General features: G+C 41.0%; 2 protein-coding genes across 7 annotated transcripts; one reads left to right on the top strand and one right to left on the bottom strand.

Annotated features, from left to right (window-relative positions):
- Nucleotides 1-114: 114 nt before the first annotated feature.
- mcmbp (minichromosome maintenance complex binding protein) lies at nt 115-6979 on the top strand. 2 transcript variants are annotated; one of them, XM_077581744.1, is made up of 16 exons: nt 115-300; nt 790-881; nt 960-1100; nt 1721-1762; nt 1829-1918; nt 2498-2633; nt 2752-2897; nt 2969-3066; nt 3144-3316; nt 3519-3642; nt 3734-3851; nt 5000-5165; nt 5277-5410; nt 5952-6119; nt 6219-6307; nt 6669-6979. In XM_077581744.1, the coding sequence occupies exons 1-16, from the start codon at nt 243-245 to the stop codon at nt 6793-6795; spliced, it is 1902 nt and encodes a 633-aa protein (XP_077437870.1). In that variant the 5' UTR covers nt 115-242; the 3' UTR covers nt 6796-6979. The 2 variants fall into 2 exon arrangements, with proteins under 2 accessions (XP_077437870.1, XP_077437869.1); XM_077581743.1 differs by having other exon boundaries at nt 1721-1918.
- Nucleotides 6980-7079: 100 nt separating this feature from the next.
- inpp5f (inositol polyphosphate-5-phosphatase F) lies at nt 7080-20579 on the bottom strand. Of its 5 annotated transcripts, none has more exons than XM_077581739.1 (21): nt 20103-20579; nt 18991-19071; nt 18364-18500; nt 18092-18127; nt 17699-17824; nt 17322-17489; nt 17163-17219; nt 15277-15475; nt 14606-14785; nt 14290-14357; nt 13860-13984; nt 13693-13770; nt 13449-13569; nt 13140-13268; nt 12902-13019; nt 12618-12816; nt 12425-12496; nt 12272-12345; nt 11943-12071; nt 10750-10837; nt 7080-10661 (listed from the first exon to the last, which is right to left on the bottom strand). In XM_077581739.1, the coding sequence occupies exons 1-21, from the start codon at nt 20197-20199 to the stop codon at nt 9512-9514; spliced, it is 3432 nt and encodes a 1143-aa protein (XP_077437865.1). In that variant the 5' UTR covers nt 20200-20579; the 3' UTR covers nt 7080-9511. The 5 variants fall into 5 exon arrangements, with proteins under 5 accessions (XP_077437865.1, XP_077437864.1, XP_077437867.1 ...); XM_077581738.1 differs by having other exon boundaries at nt 17322-17507; XM_077581741.1 differs by lacking the exon at nt 18092-18127.
- Between the last annotated feature and the right edge of the window lie 1566 nt (nt 20580-22145).

Genomic DNA, 22145 nt, shown 5'->3' on the forward strand with positions numbered 1-22145 from the left:
CAACATAAAATAGACAAAACAAAAAACTAACACTAACACAGAAGTGAAAGCTATACCCCTTTAGATCCGGCAGGTCTTTAAAAGTAAAACAAACGCACTCCTCCCTTCGCCCAGTGACGTTTGTTTCCCGCCCTAGCTTCTTCTGCCATCCTGTCATAAGTGAATTCAAGTAACTATTGTGTCTTATCCGCTTTATTTTAACAGTTTCTTTCACATACATTCAGCATTTGTCTATATCGGCGATGCCTTCCACACATAACTGGATTAACAACCCCCTCGGTGTTGTCGAGGAGTTATTTGGTAAGACCCTCACTCGCGTGTTCAACATTCAAGTCCAGTTTGTGACTGTAGCTGGTTAGCTTTGGAGCTCATGGCAACTGTACTTATGTGACTTGCTTGCTATTCGTCGGAGGCAACATACATACAGCATGCTTTCCTTCACTTTATAAGTAACACCGCCCCACGATTGGCTGCAATAACTTTGGTTGACTTTTGTGGAAGAAACGTGACAGGTCGGATGTTTGGAAGTCCGTACACGTGAAATTGACAATACGAAACAAAGTGTGGGTTCGGTGAAACTCCAAAACTGTCGTAAAATCGTCACTAGTATTTTTTTAACAGTATTATAAAACATTCTATTTGTTACGATACAACTCCATACAAAGGATTTTAGAGTTTCACTTCCACGTGGATGCTTCAGTTATTGCACTTTTCTTCCAGAGGCGTCTGTCCTGCTCTGCCAATGTGCCTGATCCAAACTAATATCATGTGCACGTGTTAATATTTCAGCTGCATCTCAGAACAACCCAAATTCCGGTTGGGAGGCAAAAGTGGTCGAATTCTTCAAAGGTCATCTAAAAGAAAAGGATGCTCACACTTCGGTAACATTGATGCCAATCCTGCGCATGTCAGAACATACTTTGTCATTGAAAATATGAATATATTCTTGTTTTTTTAAGGTTCCATCGATGAATGACGTTCCACTGCATTACCTAAAGCCTGACAGCTTGGTCAAGTTCCGCTGTTTAATTCAGGACATGTTTGATCCTGAGTTTTACATGGGAGTGTATGAAACTGTTGATCCATCATCACAAGCTAAGGTGAGCACTCCCATCCCTTTTTGAGTCAGCCTTTTCCTCACATATTAACAGTCAGTATATTTTATTACCGGTTTGATGGTTTATTTAGTTTTAAAATCTCAAGGTTTCAATTACTGTCCGTCGCCGGTAATGAGCTCTTCTTTTAAATGTTGAGGGGACTTCTAAGGAGCTTGCAGAGATAACTAAATGAGACGCCATTTTAAAGTTGATGATGAGAGGCCAGCGGTATTTTATTCTCCCAGAGGAGGGATGAGCAGTTACAGGGAGAAGGAGGGAGAGGCAGGACAGAGAGATGCTTTTTTTGTAAATGATTAATGTACATTGTCCTTTAAATAAATGGTGCTAGGGGGCCCACAAGGACAACATGAGTAGCCTGCCAGTCTGTTCTAAAAATAGCTCGCCAGTGATGATAGGACATTGTGACTTTTTAATGTGGTATACGTTTCTTCATATCCTAACTTAATTTTTTTGTGTCCCAATTAAAAAGATTGTAATTCTTGAGCTGTAATTTTAATACCCTGATTTTTTTTCTTATGTTCATCACACCATCATAATTTAATATTGGCCCATGCCTACTTTCAATATATTGATTGCTGTTTATTTTACTGTCTAACAAACAGGTGTTACGGTGTGGGAAGTACAAAGATGTGACAGAATGTGGGGTAAGTACATCAGTTACATTCAGATCCATAAATGCCCTAATTAATGACTATTGTGTTCAACCTCAGGTGGATTTTAACTCCAGAAACATTGTGACCTCCGAGAGACAAACTTTCTACTGTGTACCTGTTCCTGGGGAAAATTCTTGGGTGAAAGAAATATCCTGATCTTGTCTGAATTTTGATGAAAAAGCTTGTAGACAACCTGTGTCTATTTACTAGGGGTGTGCCCAAAAAATTGATTCTCATTTAGAACGATTCAGAATCGATTTTAAATGTCCTAAAATAGATTTTATTTAAATGATTTTATACTGTCTTGCCTTTGTCTGTGTGTGCCTTGATGTGGAGCGCTGTTCATGTTGTACCCGGTTTGGCCACTGAGGGGCAGTGTGGTTCCATGTAGTCTAATACACTGTTAAGTTGTAGCCACATTAGAGAGTAGAAGGAAAAAGTCACGATCACGTTATTCCAATAAAAGTTGGTTTATTTTTTTCAGCGTGGAGCCATTCTTTTGAGTGAGAAAAGTGTCGCGAGTAGCGCGCTAATTAGCATTAGCGTGTCAGACTGGAGTATATCATTACAATTCCTTGCACATCTAAAGATTGAAGCAAAAATCATTGTCAATCCAATCATTTTGAATTAAAAATCATTCTTAATCAAAAATCGATTCTGAATCAAATCGTGAGACATTCAAATATTCCCACCCCTACTCTCTCATTTCCCTTAACTCTGTTGCACTGTTACGCTGACTCGAGTCAATCGAGGGCGCTGCCGTCCACCTCGTACGCGCCAAACAGACAAAAGCGCAGCTATGAAGACGATGACATGGATGGCATGGATGCTCAGCCACAGAAACAGAGAGAACATCATGCAGGTATAAGAACAGCGTTACAGACTTCTCATTTCTATTGCATCGCCAAGCACAATTACAAATAAATAGAGAGTTAGGATCTTTTGCCATACATGAGATTGCTCCTTTCTCTATCCTGCAGGTGTTCAGATGAACCCAGACCAACACGGCAAGGCTGACGCTCGGAGGAAGGAGACGGAAGTTGCTCCCGGCAACATGGCGTCCGCCTCACATCTTGACCTCAACTTCCCTTTACCAGATGAGAAAGGCCCATCTTGCTTAATCAAGGTGCATTATCTTTCTGAGGTGGACTGACGTGTCTGACCACTAGGCCATAAGTCAAGGTGTGTTTATGGCAGGTGTATGAGGACTGGGAGAGCTTCAAACTGAATGACATCATCGAAGTCTATGGGATCCTCTCAGTGAGTCCTGCCCTCAGCGCTCTGGCAGAAGACAAGTATGAGTCTATTCATAGTAGTTTGATACTCCTAAAATGGCCACCTGGGACATCTGTCGCTTTGTACATCCACGCAGGGACGCGTCCTCGTCCCTCGTCGACCCTTCGGATTTGATGGAGACGACAGAGGAGCAGAGAGTGCACAGCCCCCCAGCGTCGCTGGTTCCGCGTCTCCACATGCTCTACGCCAAACCGCTGGCGCAAAACAACCCTCTGCTGCCTTGTGCCACCTTGCAAGACAACCACGCCTGTGAGCAAAGTCCTCGAGCAGTGATCTTAAATGAGATGGGCGGTCTGTTTGTGTGATTTCACACTTGTTATAGTGTGAGAAATTAACACTGTTTTAATACGTTTTTGTACGCTATCTACGGAAAAGTCCCATTTTCAATCATCTGTGTCCTCTTTTAACTTTTGAACCTCATTCTTGTTACTTCTTGTCCCTTCTCTTCTAGTTTTATCTTCAACCCTGAGTGAGATGGCGTCAGTCCGAGGGGACTTTCACGCATATCTAACTCGCATCCTTCTGGGAGATTCCATGGCTGCCGAGTACCTCATCCTCCATCTTGTTTCCAGCGTGTACGTGTCACATCACACGTGCACGTTGTTCCCCGGCTGCCAGTCGCATAAGGAGATTTATTCATTCAAGGCTTGGTATTTTTTTTCGTAGGTATGCCAGACGAGATGTGCTACCGCTCGGCAAGTTCACGTTGAACATGAGTGGATGTCCCACCGTGTCCTCGTATACTGAACGTCTCTACGAGGTCATCCAACAGCTTGTTCCTTGTGTGAGTAAAATCCAAGACTGTTGTCATTGGGTATCTTGCTTCCATGTGACGTGTGGTCTAAAAAAAAAAACAAACAAACAGTGAGCTAAGCAAGATGAAAAACTATGTCATACTGTGACACAAAGACAATAAAGTGGTCAAAAAAACTCAACTGTTTGTGACACTATAAAGTGGCAAGTGTGAGAGAGAGAAAACAAGAAAAAACGTCTCAGATTTGCAAGAAAAAAACTTGAGAAAATGTTTTGCGAGAAATGCACGTAGCGTATGTATGTAGCAATACTTTTCAGCCGGATTTTCAGATAAGGAGATAGTAATTGCTTTAGCAGAGATTAGCCATATCATATTAAGCATTCACACTTTTGCAGCGTTGTTTACAAGTCGCTAGATGTTTTGAATCTGCTGTTCGCAGTCATTCGCTTGCATTTACCTATAGTCAGCTAGTCTTCTGATTGGTCTTATTAGTCAGCTGATCAGGGGTCAGGAAGTGTTGTCGCTGTAGCTTGCCGTATGTCACGAGATAGTTTAGAAATCCGTCTCCATCCTGCCTTTTCATTTTATAAAGATTGTTCCATTAACGACCAATGAATCTTCACGTTATATAGCTGCTGGTGGACAAAAGCCATCACTTTGTCCAGACTATAGTAAATCTACGAGTTTATTTCTCATAAATTTAAGAGGTATTTTTCTGGCAAATTTGCCATTTTATAATGTCACCAATCTGCAAGTTTATTTCTTGTAAATTTGTGTGTGTGTGTGAAGTATTTATTAATTCTTTATATATTATGAAAATTATTTATATTTATTGCCTTAACCCCTGGGTGTTATTTTATTTTGAAATGGCTTGGTCAGAACCAACAAAAAGCCAAAAAATGGTCAAATAACGCCCAGGGGTTAATACGACTGAAAATGACATCACAGTTGCTCAGTAATGAGGTAACAACCAATCACGGCTCAGCTTTGGAAAATAGGGCGGTGATTGGTCATTATCTGAGCAACTCTGATGTCATTTTAAAGATCAGTTGGCAGGTAAAGAGGGCTGAATAGGGATATATGGTGGAAGACAACATTTCTGAAAAAATAAGGAATCGATTTCTTTAACAAAAAAAAACCTTCTGTCCACCAACCTCTCTTCTATTCATACGCTGTAGTCGTTCTATCTGGGCATGAGCCTTCGCAACATGAATCAGATGCGTATGGTGCCAAAGAAGGACTACGTGGCCAACCGGCTGGTGAGCGGAGCCTTGCAGCTGGCCAAGAACACTTCCCTGTTCCTTGATGAAACCCAACTGGAGCAGGGACAACTGGACACAACAGGTGGAACTCACACATGCCACCAGGGGTCGACCCGAGCTGGCGAGCTCCGAAAGCATGATTTGACACTAACAAGACTTGCCTCTGTTTGTGTACGTGTGTGTGGTGCTGTAGGTGTGCGCAATGTCACAGCTTTGGGGAATGTGATCTCATGGCAGAAGGTTGATTATGACTTTAACTACCACCAGATGGAATTCCCCTGCAATATTAACGTGCTGGTGGCATCAGAGGGGCGCTCGCTGCTGCCGGTGAGGACACGCAGCCGCACTGATCTCGCTCACCGCGACGCCCACGCCACAACCGAGCCTCTCCCCTGCCAGGCCTGGGAGGTGTTAGGTTTCCGCCAGCCTCTCCTGAGACCGGATCATCTCCGACGCTGGAGGTTGTTACCAGCCAGCATCACATTGCTGTCTCAGCTGCCATTGGCTGGACGCAGAAACCCCCTCCAACTCGGGGGGGGCTTTAGCACGGGTCTCACTCTGTTGTCAACAGTGCAAGGAATGCACTGTGTGCTATTCCTGTGTGCTGGGCTGTTATGTTGCCATGACGGCAGCTGTGTGCCACAGGAACAATCCAGAGAGAGGCGTCAGTCTGCAGAGAAGGGCAGCACGCTGTAAACAACCTCCAGGGTTGGTCAGAGGTCCGGTTGTGTTTGTTTTGGCGTGATGGCTGATCGAGATTTGCTCCTTGCTGGCGTGCAGTGACATGATGACGGCAAAGAGAATTGTGCATTCAATCACATGTCATTAAAACAATGTCACGCATATATTTCTTTCTTTGACCCAACAGTCAGACTGTCAGATACACCTGCATCCTCAAGTGGCTCCAGACCACATGGATGAATATCTCACTAGCATCCCCATAAATGCGCAGACCACCTCCCAGCTCAACAAGTTCCGACTCTACCTCAGTGTGGCCCGGCAGATGGACTACAATATCTCGGAAGAAGTGACCAAGGTGAGACAGCCCAGTAGAAAAAACATGTTGCGTAGACTGCAATCCATATTGATCTATTGAGCAGTCACTTAAGACAAATTGTTTCCCCGTTGTCTTCAGTCGGTCGAGGATGATTTTGTCGACATGAGGAAGGACGATCCCCATAGCATAAGTGCTGAGGACCTGCACCGAATGCTCATTGTGGCAAGGTGGGCTTTAATTGTTTTTATTTTGATTATATGGGGAGTACTTTTTAAAGGTCACTTGTTGTGACTGAATTGTCATGCCACCAGTATCAAATGTGTTGTCAGAAAGGACCAAATTTTACCTCAAAATGATTTATTTACTTGTACAAATGGTCAGCTATCTATGCCAGCAACGCATATTGACAGCCAGAACAATTAAATGTTCTTCTACTAGATGGCACAAGATACATGATTAACCACCTTTTGTATCATAGTCGTGGCACACTTTTGATATTTTTCCAAATGTAAAATATGTGCCTTAGGAATCACTGCAATGTATTTGAATGTTGCAATGGGATGCGATTGACCAGCTCTCTGTTGTCAGGTTGCTGTCTCTGAGCCTGGGGCACACGTCTTTGTCCAGAGACGTCTGGCTGAGGGCCAAACACATGGAGATTCAGCGTAGTTGCAGGATGGAGCAGCACAAGAGCGTCAATGGAAATGAGCCATAGTTGCTCTATTGTTGGCGATTGTTATACTTTTAATACTCAGTTTATTATTTAAAAAATAATAATAATGATTTCATCTATGTGCATTGTGTAGCTGTTGCTCCATGCTGGAAGTTAAGGCCTTTATGCCTTTACAGTTTTCCATGTTTATAATTGTTTCCAAATGTAAATAAAGTTGTAGAAATAGTTCCATGGTTTGTTTTCTCTTGTGAATAATGCATGTATCCGGTCGTTCCCATGATCTACGCGAGCTTCCTGTATTCAAACAACAAACCTCACGCAACACATTTCACTTGTACTTTTTATTCCAATGGAATATTGGACAAGAAGTGTGCAATGCACTTTGCCATCAAGTACACCCAAAGACGATGAGAATAAATAGGACACTTTAATATATAACACAATGTCAACACAGGAAGAGTGTTGATTAAAAAGGTGTGACCACAAGCATATGACATAGTGGAACAGTGCTGAACAAATGCTTTAACAACTATTCAGATGATGTCATCTTGTGGAAGGGCGGACAGACACAACAGACAGAAAATGAATGGATGGTTACGGAAATACTTGTCAAAACTAAAGGAGAAAAATGTCACCTACATTAACTATAACCTCTTGCATAAAAAAAAAAACATTGTAGCATTGTGGTCTCTATTAGGAATGTTGAGAACTACCATTCCTCTTACACTAGCTCCAGTGTTATCATCCTAAAGCATCGTTTAAATAGAAGTTCTGCATTAAAACTGTGCATTCCAGCAATATCTTAAAGCTTTTGGCAGCTCCACTCTCCAAAATAATAATGTAGCAACCACAAAGCAAACTAGCGCACCTTGCCTGCTGGTCAGCAAGTTGACTGCAGTAAATGGGCAGATTTAACTTAACAGTCAATATGAAATGTGATCAATTATCTTGGGATATTCCATCTCAACGCAGATCAGGTTGTTTTTGATTTACAGTATAGAAATCAGTACATTTTGATAGTGACCCAAATTTGTCTGGCTTGATATTTTTTTACACAGCTTTCTCCAATTTTACATTTTCAGAACGCAATAAGGCAAAACCTCTGATCATGAGGTTAAAATGAAATTAATTTGCAATTTCCTGAAATCTGCATTAGGTATGCGCTTTTTATCTTCAAACTTGCAGCCATAAAACAGCTCTTAAATACAGCAGACACATAAAAAACCTAGTTATTAGAATCGTGTGCCTCACAAAATAAGAAATGAAAGAGTCAGCTGATAAAATATCCCAAGATGAAACAGAGTTACCCTGAACATTTCCCTTTATACAGTACAGTACACAAATGTAACAGGTAAAAATGGATGGAATATGTCGATTTTAAATACCTGATATAAATACACAGTCCCACTTTAATTCCCCGTTAAGGCAAGTAAGCTTTCAGTTTTGGGAGTGTTTCTTTATAGTTGGATTGGTGCATTTGCAATTTTGCATATATACCTACAATGTGCTACTCAGCTGTCGTGGTTACGTATACAACATCAATCTACAATGCAAGTTGAAATTACAGTGAATTTGTCCCAACTGTTTGAAGACTGGTTATGTGGAGACACTCTTCTTACTCTTGATACAACTTTCCAAAATATATATGTATATATTATATACTCTTATCTCCACTTAGCTGCCACCCTACCATCCATACATAAAAAAAATCCGCGGTGTTAAACAGGGAACGGAGGCAATACTCAGGACACGCTCACAATCATGATACTCTTACTAAGGTCTTGTGTAGTCAAAGTTTGTACCACATTATAACAACACTTGACAATATTGATATTATATAACCTAACTACTTAAAGTTTGTTGTCTTGTTAATTTCCGACTGCTCTACAAAGGTTAATAGTTAACACCAGAACATCATTTTGGTCAAACATGAGGACAGCTGTTACAAAAGGGTATTATTTATCCATCACAAATACCAATAGGTGGCCTGCACATACCGTGGAGTACATTATTCATCTAGAGTTGGTCCGTCATCATGCAGCTAATAATGATCTGCTCCGTCAAAGTCAGCCAATCGCACCAACCTGTCATGCAAGCGTTGTGGACAATTAAAATCACTTGAGAACAGTGTGATGTTTACATGCACGAAAAACTGCACACGATCCCAACCTTAAAATCTGTGTTTGCTTTTATATGCCCAAGCTTTTCTACCAGTATAACCAATCAACTGTCATCTCAATTGAATCACACTGTATGTAAACATTTAAAAAAATACAGCAGATGTGTTAAATTCCTTCCATTGAAGTAAAGAATTGGTTTGAAAGTGTCTTAGATTTCTGATGCAATTATATAGTACAGCCTTTTATAGAAATGTGCGAGTAATGTAAGTACATTTTTGAAGACATTATTTAAACTTACTTAATATACAGTATTAAATTGCACGTTTTGTTAGGAGTGGCTTTAAAAATCCAGCTATCCCAAGAAAATATGATGGCAACTGACAACCAATAAAATTGACCGGCGCCGGAATTTGTAGGCTATCAATGTGCAAAACGTTCCTTTTCTTGTTCTTGTGTGCATGTAAACATTCACTGCCGCGTTGGTACTGCCTACAGTTCGAGATCCTGTACAACACTGGCTACTTGGACTAAAGGGGCGTGACTGAGGGCACGTGTTGGCCAAGGAGTGAAGCTAAGTACAAACCATCGCTACTGCTAGTAACATGACGTCCTCCGAAAATGCTGCTACAAGCAAAGCACTAGATCTGAATGATCCTGGTCTGGCACTGCGTAAACATTGCCTTCAACTCACTCTCTTGGGCCTCATTGACTGTATCTGGCTCTGGGCTCTTTTGCACCTTCGCCACGGCAAAGCTGATGCCCTGAGTGAGCCCCGCCTGGGTGAGACTGGCCACCTGGACCATGGAGCTTTTGATCTTGGCAAAGGGGGATACGACCCGGCTGCCGTTGCTGTCAGCGGGCGAGGGGCCGAGGCTGCCCTCCAGCTGTGAGCCCAGACTCCTCTGAGAGCCGCCCGACACGGCAGAGCTGGGCTTCTGGACGCTGAGAAGGTTGGAAGCGGAGGTAGTCATCTGGACGTCGAGTTGGGATGGCCTGGGGAGGTTCGACTCCTCCTGCTGATGCGTTGTGCTTGGCTGCTTGGGGTCGGCTGGGTTTTGATTCAGCGCAGGCACTGTGGGATTGAGCGGATGGGCGGGCGCCCGTTCTCCGAACACCTCGACGGGTTTGGTCTGTGCGTCCTGGACAAACTGGTGGCAGTAGGCATCGAAGGGAGTGCCGAAGTCAATCAGAATGGCTTCTTCGGCCACCGAGGCGGACCCGGGGGACTTGTCTTGGTTGACCTGAGAAGCGCTCTCCTGCTGGTCTTCACAGCCACTCACCCGGATAACGGAGGGAATATTTAGCTCCACGCTACCGATGGACTGGGAGCGACTGCCCAGTCTCGGGTTAGATGCTACGATGCCGCAGCTGGGCAGCACATAGTCCACGTTCTCAAAGGAGCCCGAGCACGGGTGCTCCGGATCGGAATTATACGAGTCGGAATCATCCGACATATCAAAATTTGCGTCGCTGATATCTTTTGAAGTTCCTACGCCGGGATTGCCATCCGATGTGTCCAAACTGCTGTCTGACTTCCACAGGTTAACATGCATAGTTGGCTTCAGGAAATTGACCTTGACTTCCGGTTTAGAGAAATTTCCCAGCTTGCCGAGAGGCTTGAAGGTGCTGATGTTCACGCTTGTTTTGGTCTGTTTTACTTTCTGATTCAAAGAGGAGAACTTATTGAGGAGGAAACTTTTGCCTTGAGCCAGCCCAGAGCTGCCTTGCGCTTGCTCACCAGTTTTGTTTTGGATCCCCATTATGTCTTCATGAGGTCTGCTCTGACGCCTGAAGCACGGGCACATAAAAAAAAAAAAAACGTCAGGAATAATGAATATTGTTTTTAGGCAATATTATGAATATATATCCTAATGACCTCTCCAGCTTCTTTTCAAGCACCAGTAGGTCCGGCCCCCTGGCCTGTTTTGTAATGCGAAGCATCTCAGCAATGCATTGTAGTGTATCTGAAACGTAAGATAAGAAAATCCTTTAATGATCCCCAGAGGGGAAATTACAGTGTTAGAGACAGAACAGGGTACTGCACACAGCAGATTGTTTAAATAGGAATTCCACCTTAAACATTTCTGGACAATAATATATTATATGTGACCTCGCTGGTCTAAACATGACATTCTGATTAATATTACATTTGTGGAATATGAGTTATGCAGCAAAATCTAGCAGTTTTTATCCATCTCAGGGGGCGGCCATTTTGCCACTTGCTGTCGACTGAAGATGACATCACAGTTGCTCAGAGCCAAGGTTATTTTAGTTAAAAAAAAAAAAAACTAAAATTCAAGAAACATTTTTGTAAACGAAATAAAATAAAAATGCTTTTTAAAAAACGAAAACTAACTGAAACTACATTTTACATTTAAAACTAACTATAATTCTAGTGAAAATGTCCTTAGTTGTAGTCTTTGCTAATTAATTTAATACATGAGCCTTTGGGGTTGATTTTAAATGTGAGTTCAGTATATTTATTTCAATATCAACCGTAATAAGGATGCTTGAAAGTGTGTTACACAGAAGTGACGTCATCTAGGAGCAGCCAATAGAAAAGCACCTTCAGATGACATCACTCCTAGGCGACAATTTTGCTTTTTCATTTAATTAAAGGTGAAACAGCGCTAGGTAAAAAGTGCATTACTTTTTTTCAATTTACCATAGTGTTTATTAAATCTTGCAAACAAGTAATACACATTTGTTTTCAAAACAAAAACAAATACTGAAACTAAACTAAAACCCTTTTTTAAATAACTAAAACTAATAAAAATTAACAGAGCCACCCTGAAACGGAACGACCAATCACAGCTCACCTGTTTTCTGAATCTGAGCTGTGATTGGTTGTTACCTGAGATATGAGCAACTATGATGTCATTTTCACTTGACATTAAGGATTCAAGGATTTATTATTGATGTGGTAATAAACCTATATACAACCACTTTTAGGGATAAAAGTGTCATGTGATTTTTGATTGATCAGTAAATAATGTGATAAAGATAAGTAAGGTGTGAGGTGAGAGGTCAGCCTCTCTCTAGATATTGATATTCAAAGGTGAATACAACCTTTTCCATCATCCTCGGGATTCCGGGTGGCCGCTCGCAGTGTGTGAAAGTATCCACTTGTCTCTTCACTTCTGTAATGCAGGCGCATACAGCAGAACTTTGGTTTGCCAAACAGTGTCGGCTCTGGACCTGCAAAAAAAGATTACTCACACTGACAACTTCCATTTTTGGGGGTGGTTTTAGTTTTCATTTCCTTGAATGGATCATATTCCTCAACAATATTACTACAAGGGTACTGGGAGAAACTCTTACACACACTTTTTAGGAAGTGACTCAGTCAGTGTACAAAAGCCAAGTCACTTCTCCTTTGTGTAAAACTGAATACTTACCAATCTCAATCTTTTCCAAACCCTCTAAATTGAGGCGCTGGTACTGGTTGACTTTATCCGCTTCTTCGTCATAGCTACGGATGAACACAACCAGTGGATGACTCCAAAGGAACAAATCCCACTTAATAAGTTGGAATATGTATTGAGACTTACTAAGCAATGTAGTAGGCTTTGTCAGACAGAAGCAGAAGCACATCCACATCTTTATTAGTGGCATCGATAAGGCTGAAAAAAAAAAAAGGCATACATGGAGTAAAAAGCTTAAGACGTTTCTGGCCACATATCACAATAGCGGTTCTATTATATAAGAGCCATAAGTTAACTGAGAATAAAAAGTGCTGCAAACCTCATGTCACAGTTAATGAGAGCCCAACCACCATGAAACCTCTCATCGTCAGGCAGGAGAAGCTGCATGTATGTCTGCAATAACAGGCTGACTTGTTCCTGGACTCCTCTTTGGCTTTCCTGCTCTTTTTCTTCATGCTCCTTCTCCTTACTGAAAATTGAGTAGAGGTCTTCAGTCACTGGAAGACCCATCATGAGGTCTGCAAAGAAATGGAGAGACTGTGAAAAGTTGTTTTTCCCACGCAAAACGCATTGTCAGCAGATGTTTTTGTTTCCGTTTTATACCGATTACTGCTTGTCTGTAAGCATCTCTAAATCGGTTCAGATAATATCGGTTGGCTGAGTTAACGCCGTCTTTCATCACACCAGCCAGTTTCCTCTCGCCCGTCCTCGTAAAATCTCCCTAAAGACAAAACAGTGGTGCGTTTAGTAGCAAACACTTTTGTATATATTGATGCATGCCAGAAAATTAATGAAGCGTCACTCTATGGGATGTGCATAAAGCCAGCAATAACCGTAATACCTTAAGTGCTGCTGTGCCAGCATACTGTCTGCTGATGGTGTCACCGTTGTTGGCCCACATGATCTGATAGATCTTGTAACATTTGAGAGGGAGGGGCTGCTCTGGAGGCATCACACCCAACTTCTTCAGCTGAAATGAATATTAGAATTTTAAGGATCCTGTAGGCTAGATTCTCCAATTAGGGGCCAGAAAGGCTCTGGTTTGAAAGTGTTACAGGAAATAAAACATTCAAAGCTGAATCATCATCATCTTGGGGAAACAGATGCTCTCGGTCTCTATGCTGATGATTCAAATGATGATTCAATGTACCTGCTGTTCCATAACAACCCGAGCAATAGCAGCTTGGACGACGTTGGTCCTGTCCAGACAATCCATGCAATTAATTCGGAAGATTCCCTCTTGCTTGCAGATGACTCCAGCTTGGTCCACCCTATCGGAGACACCCAGATGCATTTATATTAATATAATAACGTATGGCAGTTTGCTATCATTTCTGTAATGTAAAAAAAAAAAAAAAAAAAAGATTAACAGTCCACAACTTGATCGTACTTACCAAGCCCATTTCATGTCAGTGATGATGTCAAAGATAGCATCCGTCAGTGTTTGCACATTTTCAAATTTCATCCCTCGACTAAGATACAAGGCAGATAAAAGGGAAGGAAATGTTGTGTTACCAAAAATAGAATTGCAAACGCATCACGTCGAAAGTGTTTCTCTCACCAGTGCTCGTGGAAGTCAAATGACACATAGGTGAGGCTTGGGTTGTTGTAAAGAAGCACTTGCTTTATATATGCGTCTCCTATCAACTTCTCTCGTCCACTCTGGTCAACTAAGTTAACTATGACCTGAAATTAAGAACAAAGAATGATATTAAATAGCACAACATAGAGAGTTTTTTTTTTTTTAGGACATTCAATTAATATGGAACACAATTAAGGTTAGCATGTTTGGTTTGGTGAGGCCCTAAACAACTGTTTCTCATTTGGCCCCTTGGGAAATGTTCACCAATGCTCACATTACAATACATGAATAAACAGTAAGAAGGACGCTGAGAACATTGACACCAAATACAACTCCTTGGGGAGGTGCAATGACAACAATAATTTTCAAATTCTACATTCACCTGTCTATACCTGTAAACCTACCGTACCTCTTTCTTGTACAGTTTAAGTTGCTCTTCAAAGTGGGCAGCAAAGTACGACATGGTCTCCTTCTCTTCTGAAAAGCCAGAAATGTTCATCAATTTAATGACAGTTTAATTTGACAAACCAGTTAAACATTATATCATGCATTTTAGAATCACACAAATTCTACTGAAAACTAGGATGACTAAAATCATGTGTCTGACTGGAACACTGGTATTGAATTAAGTACCGTTTGAATTAACCACAAATCCGAGGACCGCAATAAAGCCTGAAGAATGATTTCCGTTGACCGACTGCACGCAAGAAGTGCTTTCCACTGACCTTTCTCCAAGCGTGGCCGGGGATTGTAGCGGTATCCTGCCTGGCTCCAGAAGACAGGCACGGAGCCACGAGTCTGCACAAAGGACAGAGTGTGGCTGTGCACGTGGATCAACTGCTCCGTCTCCACATAGTTAGCCACGTGGCCGTCTGTATCGACTCCCCTGCGTTTGTACCGCATCCCTTTGGAAAAAACAGAATCGATGAAGAGCATTAAAATATTGTTTTCTGTTATGTAAACCTGCTCAAATAAATGTATTTGAAGACAGAGTTCAAATCAATTCAAATTGCTTTTACAGTTAGGCTTTATTGGTGGCGCTTAATTAATTTAGAATAGACCACCTGTCAACAAAAGACCATCCACTGTTATGAAAAGCTGGATTTAACGCAGACCCCCCCCCCAATTTCAATGAGTTTGTTTTATTTTGTACAGGAATTGAGAAATTTTAAACCAGAGTCACCTTTTTGAGTCTTTTATGTAAAACAGTACATCTTTATGACTAAAAGCATGAAACTGTAATTTCTGTTAGAGCGTTTCCAATGCTTGTACAAATACAGAGACATAAAAGTGATTTTTGGTGACCAATGCTGTTAATTTGGCCCAGCTGTGGCATAAGCCTTACATAGTGTAGCGACCTAGTGGATGTTATAAGCACTATATCTTGATAGTATACCTGCTCGATGGCGGCTACGTCTGGATATGAGCGCGACGGTGAAGCGGGGATGGATGTCGTCAACACAGGTCACCTCCTGCGGTGGAGTTTCAGGACTGCTCCGTTCCTCATCAGACGTCTCGTTATAATTCACGACAAGTTCCTCGACTTGAACAAAGCCCTGGATGATTGGTATCACCCATTCGTCCACCTCAGTGGTCTGAGATAACAAAATATTCATTGTTTGAACAGGGATGTGATTTGACCAAAGTGAAATTATCTGAAAATTTAGCCGGGGGTCTGGGGGCCTCATGGGTTTTCCGTGTTTTTAAGTACTTTCAATGCACTCACATGACAAAGAAATAGACAAAACAACAGCATAAATTTTCAATGTATATTGAACTATCCCATATAAAATGGCAGTTTTAGTCAACTCAAAATCAGTCACATTCAAAAACATTGGACTGCCTTTGCTTTTAAAAACTATCACTGAGAATATCATCATATCTAACTAATGTGATTACTAAGTTAACACATAAATAATGTTGAAGAGTTCAAATTTCATGAACAAATAATTGTATCATGACCAAATGAAAAGTAACTCATTAGAGCATACCACAAATGTCTTTGTTATAGCAGAAGATGTTATCTGTCGGAGTCATGTGCATACACAATGAACTACTTAAAAAAATAAAATAAAATAATAATAATAATAATCGGAATTTTTTTTTGGGGGGGGGAGATAAAAAAAAGCGGAATTCCACGAATTAGCGGAATTCCACGAATTAGCGGAAAAATCACATCCCTGTTTGAAATAATAACTTTCCTTTTCTGGTATGAAATGCAAACCTCCATCGAGGCCAAATTATTTAAAAAAAAATATGGTTGGTCTGACTCTCGTTGATTGGAAAAATAAAGACAATGCAGGTCGATATGGTTTACTCATGAATAAATCATATCATCTTGATTTCCTCCCACACTGACTTGCTCAGTGAGAAATCTGGGCTTGTTTAATTGAACAGAAACCTGATATACTGACAGGAAGGCATGACTTTTTAAGTTGTATGACTGGCAACAGATAAATACACAGCCTTACTGTACCTATTGCCATCTAATGGAATAGCATTTAGTTGTTCTATCACTACATATCGCTGGGCATAAATAGATAAACAAAAGATGTATTTGATTATTTCCCACAACACACGTATTGATCTCTTATGGCACCCTGGTTAACTTGGGAATCGGTGCTTTGGTTGGTAGTAATATACACCATTTAGTAAAAATAATAAACATAAACTGCCTGCTTGTGTAATTCATGCTCTGCTGATGAGATATTTTTTTTGCTTTGACAAGCTCATCTGATCTACCTTTAACTTTCACTTTGTTCATAAAGCGATAACAATGAGTCAAGGTTGCACCATATGTTGCTATTTATTTGTCTTCCGGTGGTTTCACTAGCCATGGAGACTAAGGAAATCGAATGAAACAATAGAGTAGGTGTGTTTCCCTCTAACCGCACATGGGAGAGGATGTTCTGGTCTCACACAACATATTACCAAAGCAATCTCAAATTCCTTCACTCGCACTCGGGTTGCGATTCCAAGTGTTGGGACGTATATTAACTGGTCAACTGGGGAAAATAAACCTCTACTGAAGTAGGAATATATGTTAGTCTATATAGTATAGCTACTTTTAACATACCATTTTGCATATATCACATATTACACACAGTGAATATTTCATAATTCAGCGCTATCAGCTGTTATCTTCATTGCATGGTTATATTTTCTTTACGATTATCACATTATGCAGTGACTAATACTTTGCTCGTCAACAAATGTGGATATCGGCACAGTCATTTTATTACAGTCTTAACATAATCAAAGGTGTAGGGTGGGGCAGGTTACCTGTAGGTCTACAAGATCTTGAATCATGTGTTTGTTCCAGAAGAACCGGTCATCCACCTTACACACACAAAAAAAAGTAAACAATTTCTGTTATCCAACCAACTTTTACTTGAACATTCACATGAGACCCGAAATCCCAAGTCGTGTTTCCCTCCTGACCTGTTTCCAAAGCGGTAATTCGGACCTCTCCAAGTCTCCTTGGCGTTGCACAGTGTTTGTCAGGTCATAGGTGGGGCTGTAGTAGAAGGAGTCAGAATCCATGAATATTTTGTACAGCTCATCAAGTAGCCGCCTCTCGAGACGTTCCTTCTCTTTGTTTTCCTTAACCTGGAAGGCAGGTGAATACTGGATTGGGCAAGATAGGTAGGTTAGGTAATTCAGGTAGGTAATTTAGGTAGGTAGAGAGTAGGTAGGTGGGTAGGTGGGTAGGTAGGTAGGTAGGTAGGTAGGTAGGTAGTGTGTTAAACTGGTAGAGCATAATAAGCATCAGCAATAGCAGAACCATCAGTTGCGTGACAAACTGAACAGAGACCTACCTTTTTCTTAATGGGCACAGCCACATTGGATTTTATTTGGCTTAAGGTTTTCATTAACTTGGACTCATCAGGAGACTGAACCAGTTTCTCTGATTTGTCAATTCCAAAATGGTGCTTTTTGCAGAGCTGAAAAAGATGAGCTTGTGTCATTTTCGTGTAATATACAAAATGTCACCAAGACAGAACTGCACTTGACAAAACAAGGAAACACTACCCCTTACTAGTAAAATAAATTTGGTAAACAGCCTAATGGCTACATGGAGCAATAGGATTTATGTGAACAGGGCAGTGAGGGTGGAGGAGGTTGGGTCATTATTCTGCAGCACAATGTACAACAGGGTGGAGTCTAAACAGTGTATTTAGGAGCAATCTTTTACCATCAATATTACTCACTTGAAAATAATGTGCCTCACCATCCACGAAGCTGCCCTGAAAGACTGAAATCTTAGCAATACCCAGCTTCTTTTGAGTTTCTATACAATATTTTCAATGGCACCGTTATGTCAGACTTTTAACAAAACACAGCTACACAAATATATTGTAGTAGCTGATAGACCGATTATGAATCATACACTGATGCAGTCACGGTATTCTTGGCTAACACTCAATGAGGTCAAGCATCATACACTTTGCCACGTGTCGCATTTCAGACATAGGATGCTCACCTCCAACTCCAGCTCCTGTGGATCTTCATCAGACAGAGGGATGACAGCTATCTTGATGATCTTGTAGACTTTGTGGTTGCCTGGCAAATGGCCAACAAGCGCTTTCTGGCGGATTAATACAAGGCCGAGAGGAAGATCTGGCAAGAGGAGTAGAAGAAGGGGAGTTGGGTAGGGGGTGACTGCATCACGGGTGCAGAATTCCTCACATTCTGAAAGGTGTGAAGAAACCAGCCTCAAAGCAGCTATTAATTAATTATAATACAGCAGTACAAGACATCAGGTAAATAAATATTGAATAAAACAGTATTAGCTCATGTTAAACTACCGTGTCTGCGAAAATAATACAATTGCCCTTGTGTAAGGTAAAAATAACTCATGCGCTGTGCTTCTGAGAGGCAAAAAAAAAACTCATCATCAATTGAATCATCACCATCACATCACTCCTCTTCATCACTACATGCATTTCAAAGTACATTTTGCACTAATTTTCACACCTTCACTTGTGAATGTGAAACGAGTCACAGTAATGAAAGATTTGCCATATCAAGTAGTCAAAGACTAAGGACCAATGTTTTTTTGTACGGCCTTTAAGAAGAAATGTCAAATACTCCATCTCCATCTTTTTACCTGTGTGAAGCTGTATCTTTCCGATGATTCCTTCCACCAGGCCCAAACATACTGGATTCCAAGCAAGCAGTAGGTCTGTTGCTGAAAGAAAATTAAGACGTAAGTGTGACAGAATGTCATGGAATAACTGTCAACAAGGACTCACAGATATTTTTCACAATTCCGCTATGACTTCAAACCCAGTAAAGGTCAAGAATTTTGACTCAAGATGTATCAAATTGCAGTGGTCTGTCATTCATCAAGCACATAGCATTCAAGAAAATGCATTATTCTGTCAAAACACAGACACTCTCAACTCAGACTAGGCATGCCATGTAGCGGTGAGGCTGAGTCAAAGGAAAACTGGACTGCATATCCTACTGAAGAAAATTGGAAACATGTGACCAATGGAACATGATGTTGTCATGAGCATCACACAATATGACTAATATTTCTTAATTTTACAGACAACACAAATGAATAGAGGTGAAATCTTGAAGAAATATACAAAACTAACTTTGCTTTCAAGAAATACTTTCCTCCTGTGTGGTCAGGAGTAGAATGGAAGTTGAGAGAGGAGCGGAAACCCTTGTTCCAATTAAATTATGGAACAGGGGTGCAACTGTAAACCTGTTCAAGAAGGCTACACAATCGTAGGACATGGTATCAACATCAACACAGTCTGGAAAGGCTCTATTAAAACCCCCTTTCTTCCATTTTCACTTGTATGCTGGGATCCTCACAAAACACGGAAGCTGTCATTAATTAAACCTATGATTAAACTCTGTAGACTCGTTTAATTAAGAACTAGAATGTCTGGTTTTCCTCCTCTATGTGCAACATAAAAATAAACAAGAAAACACGCCAGCCTGTCTGTAGCGTCGCAGGTTGCTAAAATGAAATACAGTACAGTGCACAAAACGAGGAAAATTGTTAGTGAAGTTGGCCAAAACACTTCGATAATGTGCATTATTTTTTTAGGTCAGCAAATTGTGAGCATTGTTTGTGGGTTAAGTTGTTGGAAAACATGTAAGTATCTATTAATGAGTGAATCAGTTGGGGTTTGATTTGAACTTGTCAAGAAAAGGAATGTTCGATTCAAGGAAAAGACCGACTGGTGGAAAGATACGTACCAGGTTTGAGTGTCATGGTACCGTCTTTTCGGCTACACCAAAGAGCGCGGTCCCCGTTCTGAAGAATGTAATCGTCTTTGGCTTGGAACAGCTCCATTTTGTCAGTATACGTTAAACAAAACGAGTCACTAGCTAGACTAGAGGAACAGCCTTGAGAAGGTAAGTGTCAACTCGGTAGGATGACCGTAGTCAGCCGGGCGGCGAATTGCTAACTCCAGTTAGCTCCTCGTTCCCCTCCGGCTGGTTGAGCTACAGCTACGAGCTAGCAGCAGCTGGATGCTTGTCCGATGGGTTTGCTCCACTTGTACGCATATTGGCGATTGCTCTCCCTCACCACTGGATACACATTCTTCCCCGTTGTTAGTATCAGGCTGGGCACAAAAGTAAGGCATAAATAAATGGGGAGATGTCTCGGTAAACTGCCGCGGAAGCCATCCAGGAGGTACCAGTTTCCTGCTCTAAACAATGACACGTGACCTGTCGTCACCACAGGAAAGCAGGTAGCGGGCAAGCCAAGAGTCACCTGCTTTCACTCCCAGTGGAAAGTTCCCATTTGGGAATAAGTGCTGTTATTAACTGAATGTTTTTATTGTATAAGGCGTGGCGTGGAATATTTATTAGTTAAGGTTTTTGTGTTCCCACCCACAGAAAGAGAGGGGTTAACACTCCACTATGACTCATAGAGGCATCCTAGGGGGACAATACAGGGAGCGATGACACGAACACTGTTGTGGGTTCATCTTATCATAAATGCACTAAAACCTTTCAAGATTATAATTAGACTAGCTAAAAATATAGAATTCTGTTTTATCAGTTAGTATATGTCTACTGTAAAATAGAGGCGCAACAATTATTCGACAATAGTTGAAAGACATTGCCCAAATCCTCCTAATTTCAGATTCTCAACTGTAAAGATGTCTGTTGTCCTCTGTAAAAGGGATTATGTTTGTGTTTAATCAAAATAAGACATTTGTAGATATCTGCATTTTCATTCTAAAACAATGGCCAACATTTTTGCCTGTTATGGACCAAACCAGTAACTGAATAATAAAAAAATGCCTGTACATTTTCTGAACTGTCAATTTAAAATATTGTCAAGTTTTTTTGTTTGTTTGTTTTTACTGAAGGGATGGAATTTAACATATTTTTACGTGATGTATCAATTAATTAAAATAATAATAATCAACATATTAATCAATTATTGCGATAATTGTTAGTTGCAGCCTTACTCTGTTGTTGAAGTAGGTCGACAAATATGACTGTCCTTTCATAGATTTTTCCAATATCTGTAATTTACTTCTGTATTTGTTTCTCGGATAACTTCACAATTTTACTCCCTACATTTGAAAGCAGGTACTTTCCACACCTTGCTTTGTCACCACAGGCCTGTTACTTTATTCAACCTCCGCAGATGACACAACGTAAAAACAAAATGCGTAGAGAGGTCAAGTCAACCCCAGTTGAGATCGATTGACTGAGATTTTGGGGAGAACTAAGGCCAAAAAAACGGGCTGCAGTGACATGGATGAATGTGAACCACAAAGTATATTGATAATGAGTATGATGCAGCGGAGTCAGAAAAGCAAAACATTCCCCGTAGATGGTCTGATTTACAATAAGTGTTTGTTGGTATCGGTTAGTCTTGTGTCTTGTTCCAGCATAGAAACCTCCAACTTCTCCATCTGATCATTTCAGTGTGCATATTTACTTCCATTGTGCCAAGTTATCAAAACACGGTTTGTAGATAACTGACAGGAAAAACTTTCCGTTGTTGTACGTGCAATCTGTACTGTTTTACTTTGACTTAAAGAAACACTCCTGAGGGGGTCTGTATCGTTTTTACTGGCATTAAGCAACTTTGAGGAGGATGGTAGGAACACTGCCACACAAAAAACTACAACTGGGCTGACTGCTTTATGGCATATGTCACTTCCCCCTTTCCCCATTTGTAACAAAGACGGAAGTCATTTTGAATGTTGACGCACGATTACTGCTTTCCTGGCAAGAGCTGCGAAACAAATGAAAAGTTTTGTCTGAGGAGAC

The sequence above is a fragment of the Vanacampus margaritifer genome, chromosome 12, assembly GCF_051991255.1.
Source record: "Vanacampus margaritifer isolate UIUO_Vmar chromosome 12, RoL_Vmar_1.0, whole genome shotgun sequence".
Taxonomy (NCBI): domain Eukaryota; kingdom Metazoa; phylum Chordata; class Actinopteri; order Syngnathiformes; family Syngnathidae; genus Vanacampus; species Vanacampus margaritifer.

Excerpts from the sequence above, each read along its gene's own strand:
- inpp5f (XM_077581738.1), bottom strand. The coding sequence starts at position 20,199 with ATGGAGCTGTTCCAAGCCAAAGACGATTACATTCTTCAGAACGGGGAC. Across the intron at positions 14,358-14,605 it reads CCGGCCACGCTTGGAGAAAG|AAGAGAAGGAGACCATGTCG; the intron begins GTCAGTGGAAAG and ends CTGGCTTTTCAG. Across the intron at positions 10,662-10,749 it reads CTTGAAAAGAAGCTGGAGAG|GCGTCAGAGCAGACCTCATG; the intron begins GTCATTAGGATA and ends CCCGTGCTTCAG.
- mcmbp (XM_077581743.1), top strand. The coding sequence starts at position 243 with ATGCCTTCCACACATAACTGGATTAACAACCCCCTCGGTGTTGTCGAG. Across the intron at positions 3,067-3,143 it reads AGCGCTCTGGCAGAAGACAA|GGACGCGTCCTCGTCCCTCG; the intron begins GTATGAGTCTAT and ends ACATCCACGCAG. Across the intron at positions 5,166-5,276 it reads GGGACAACTGGACACAACAG|GTGTGCGCAATGTCACAGCT; the intron begins GTGGAACTCACA and ends GTGGTGCTGTAG.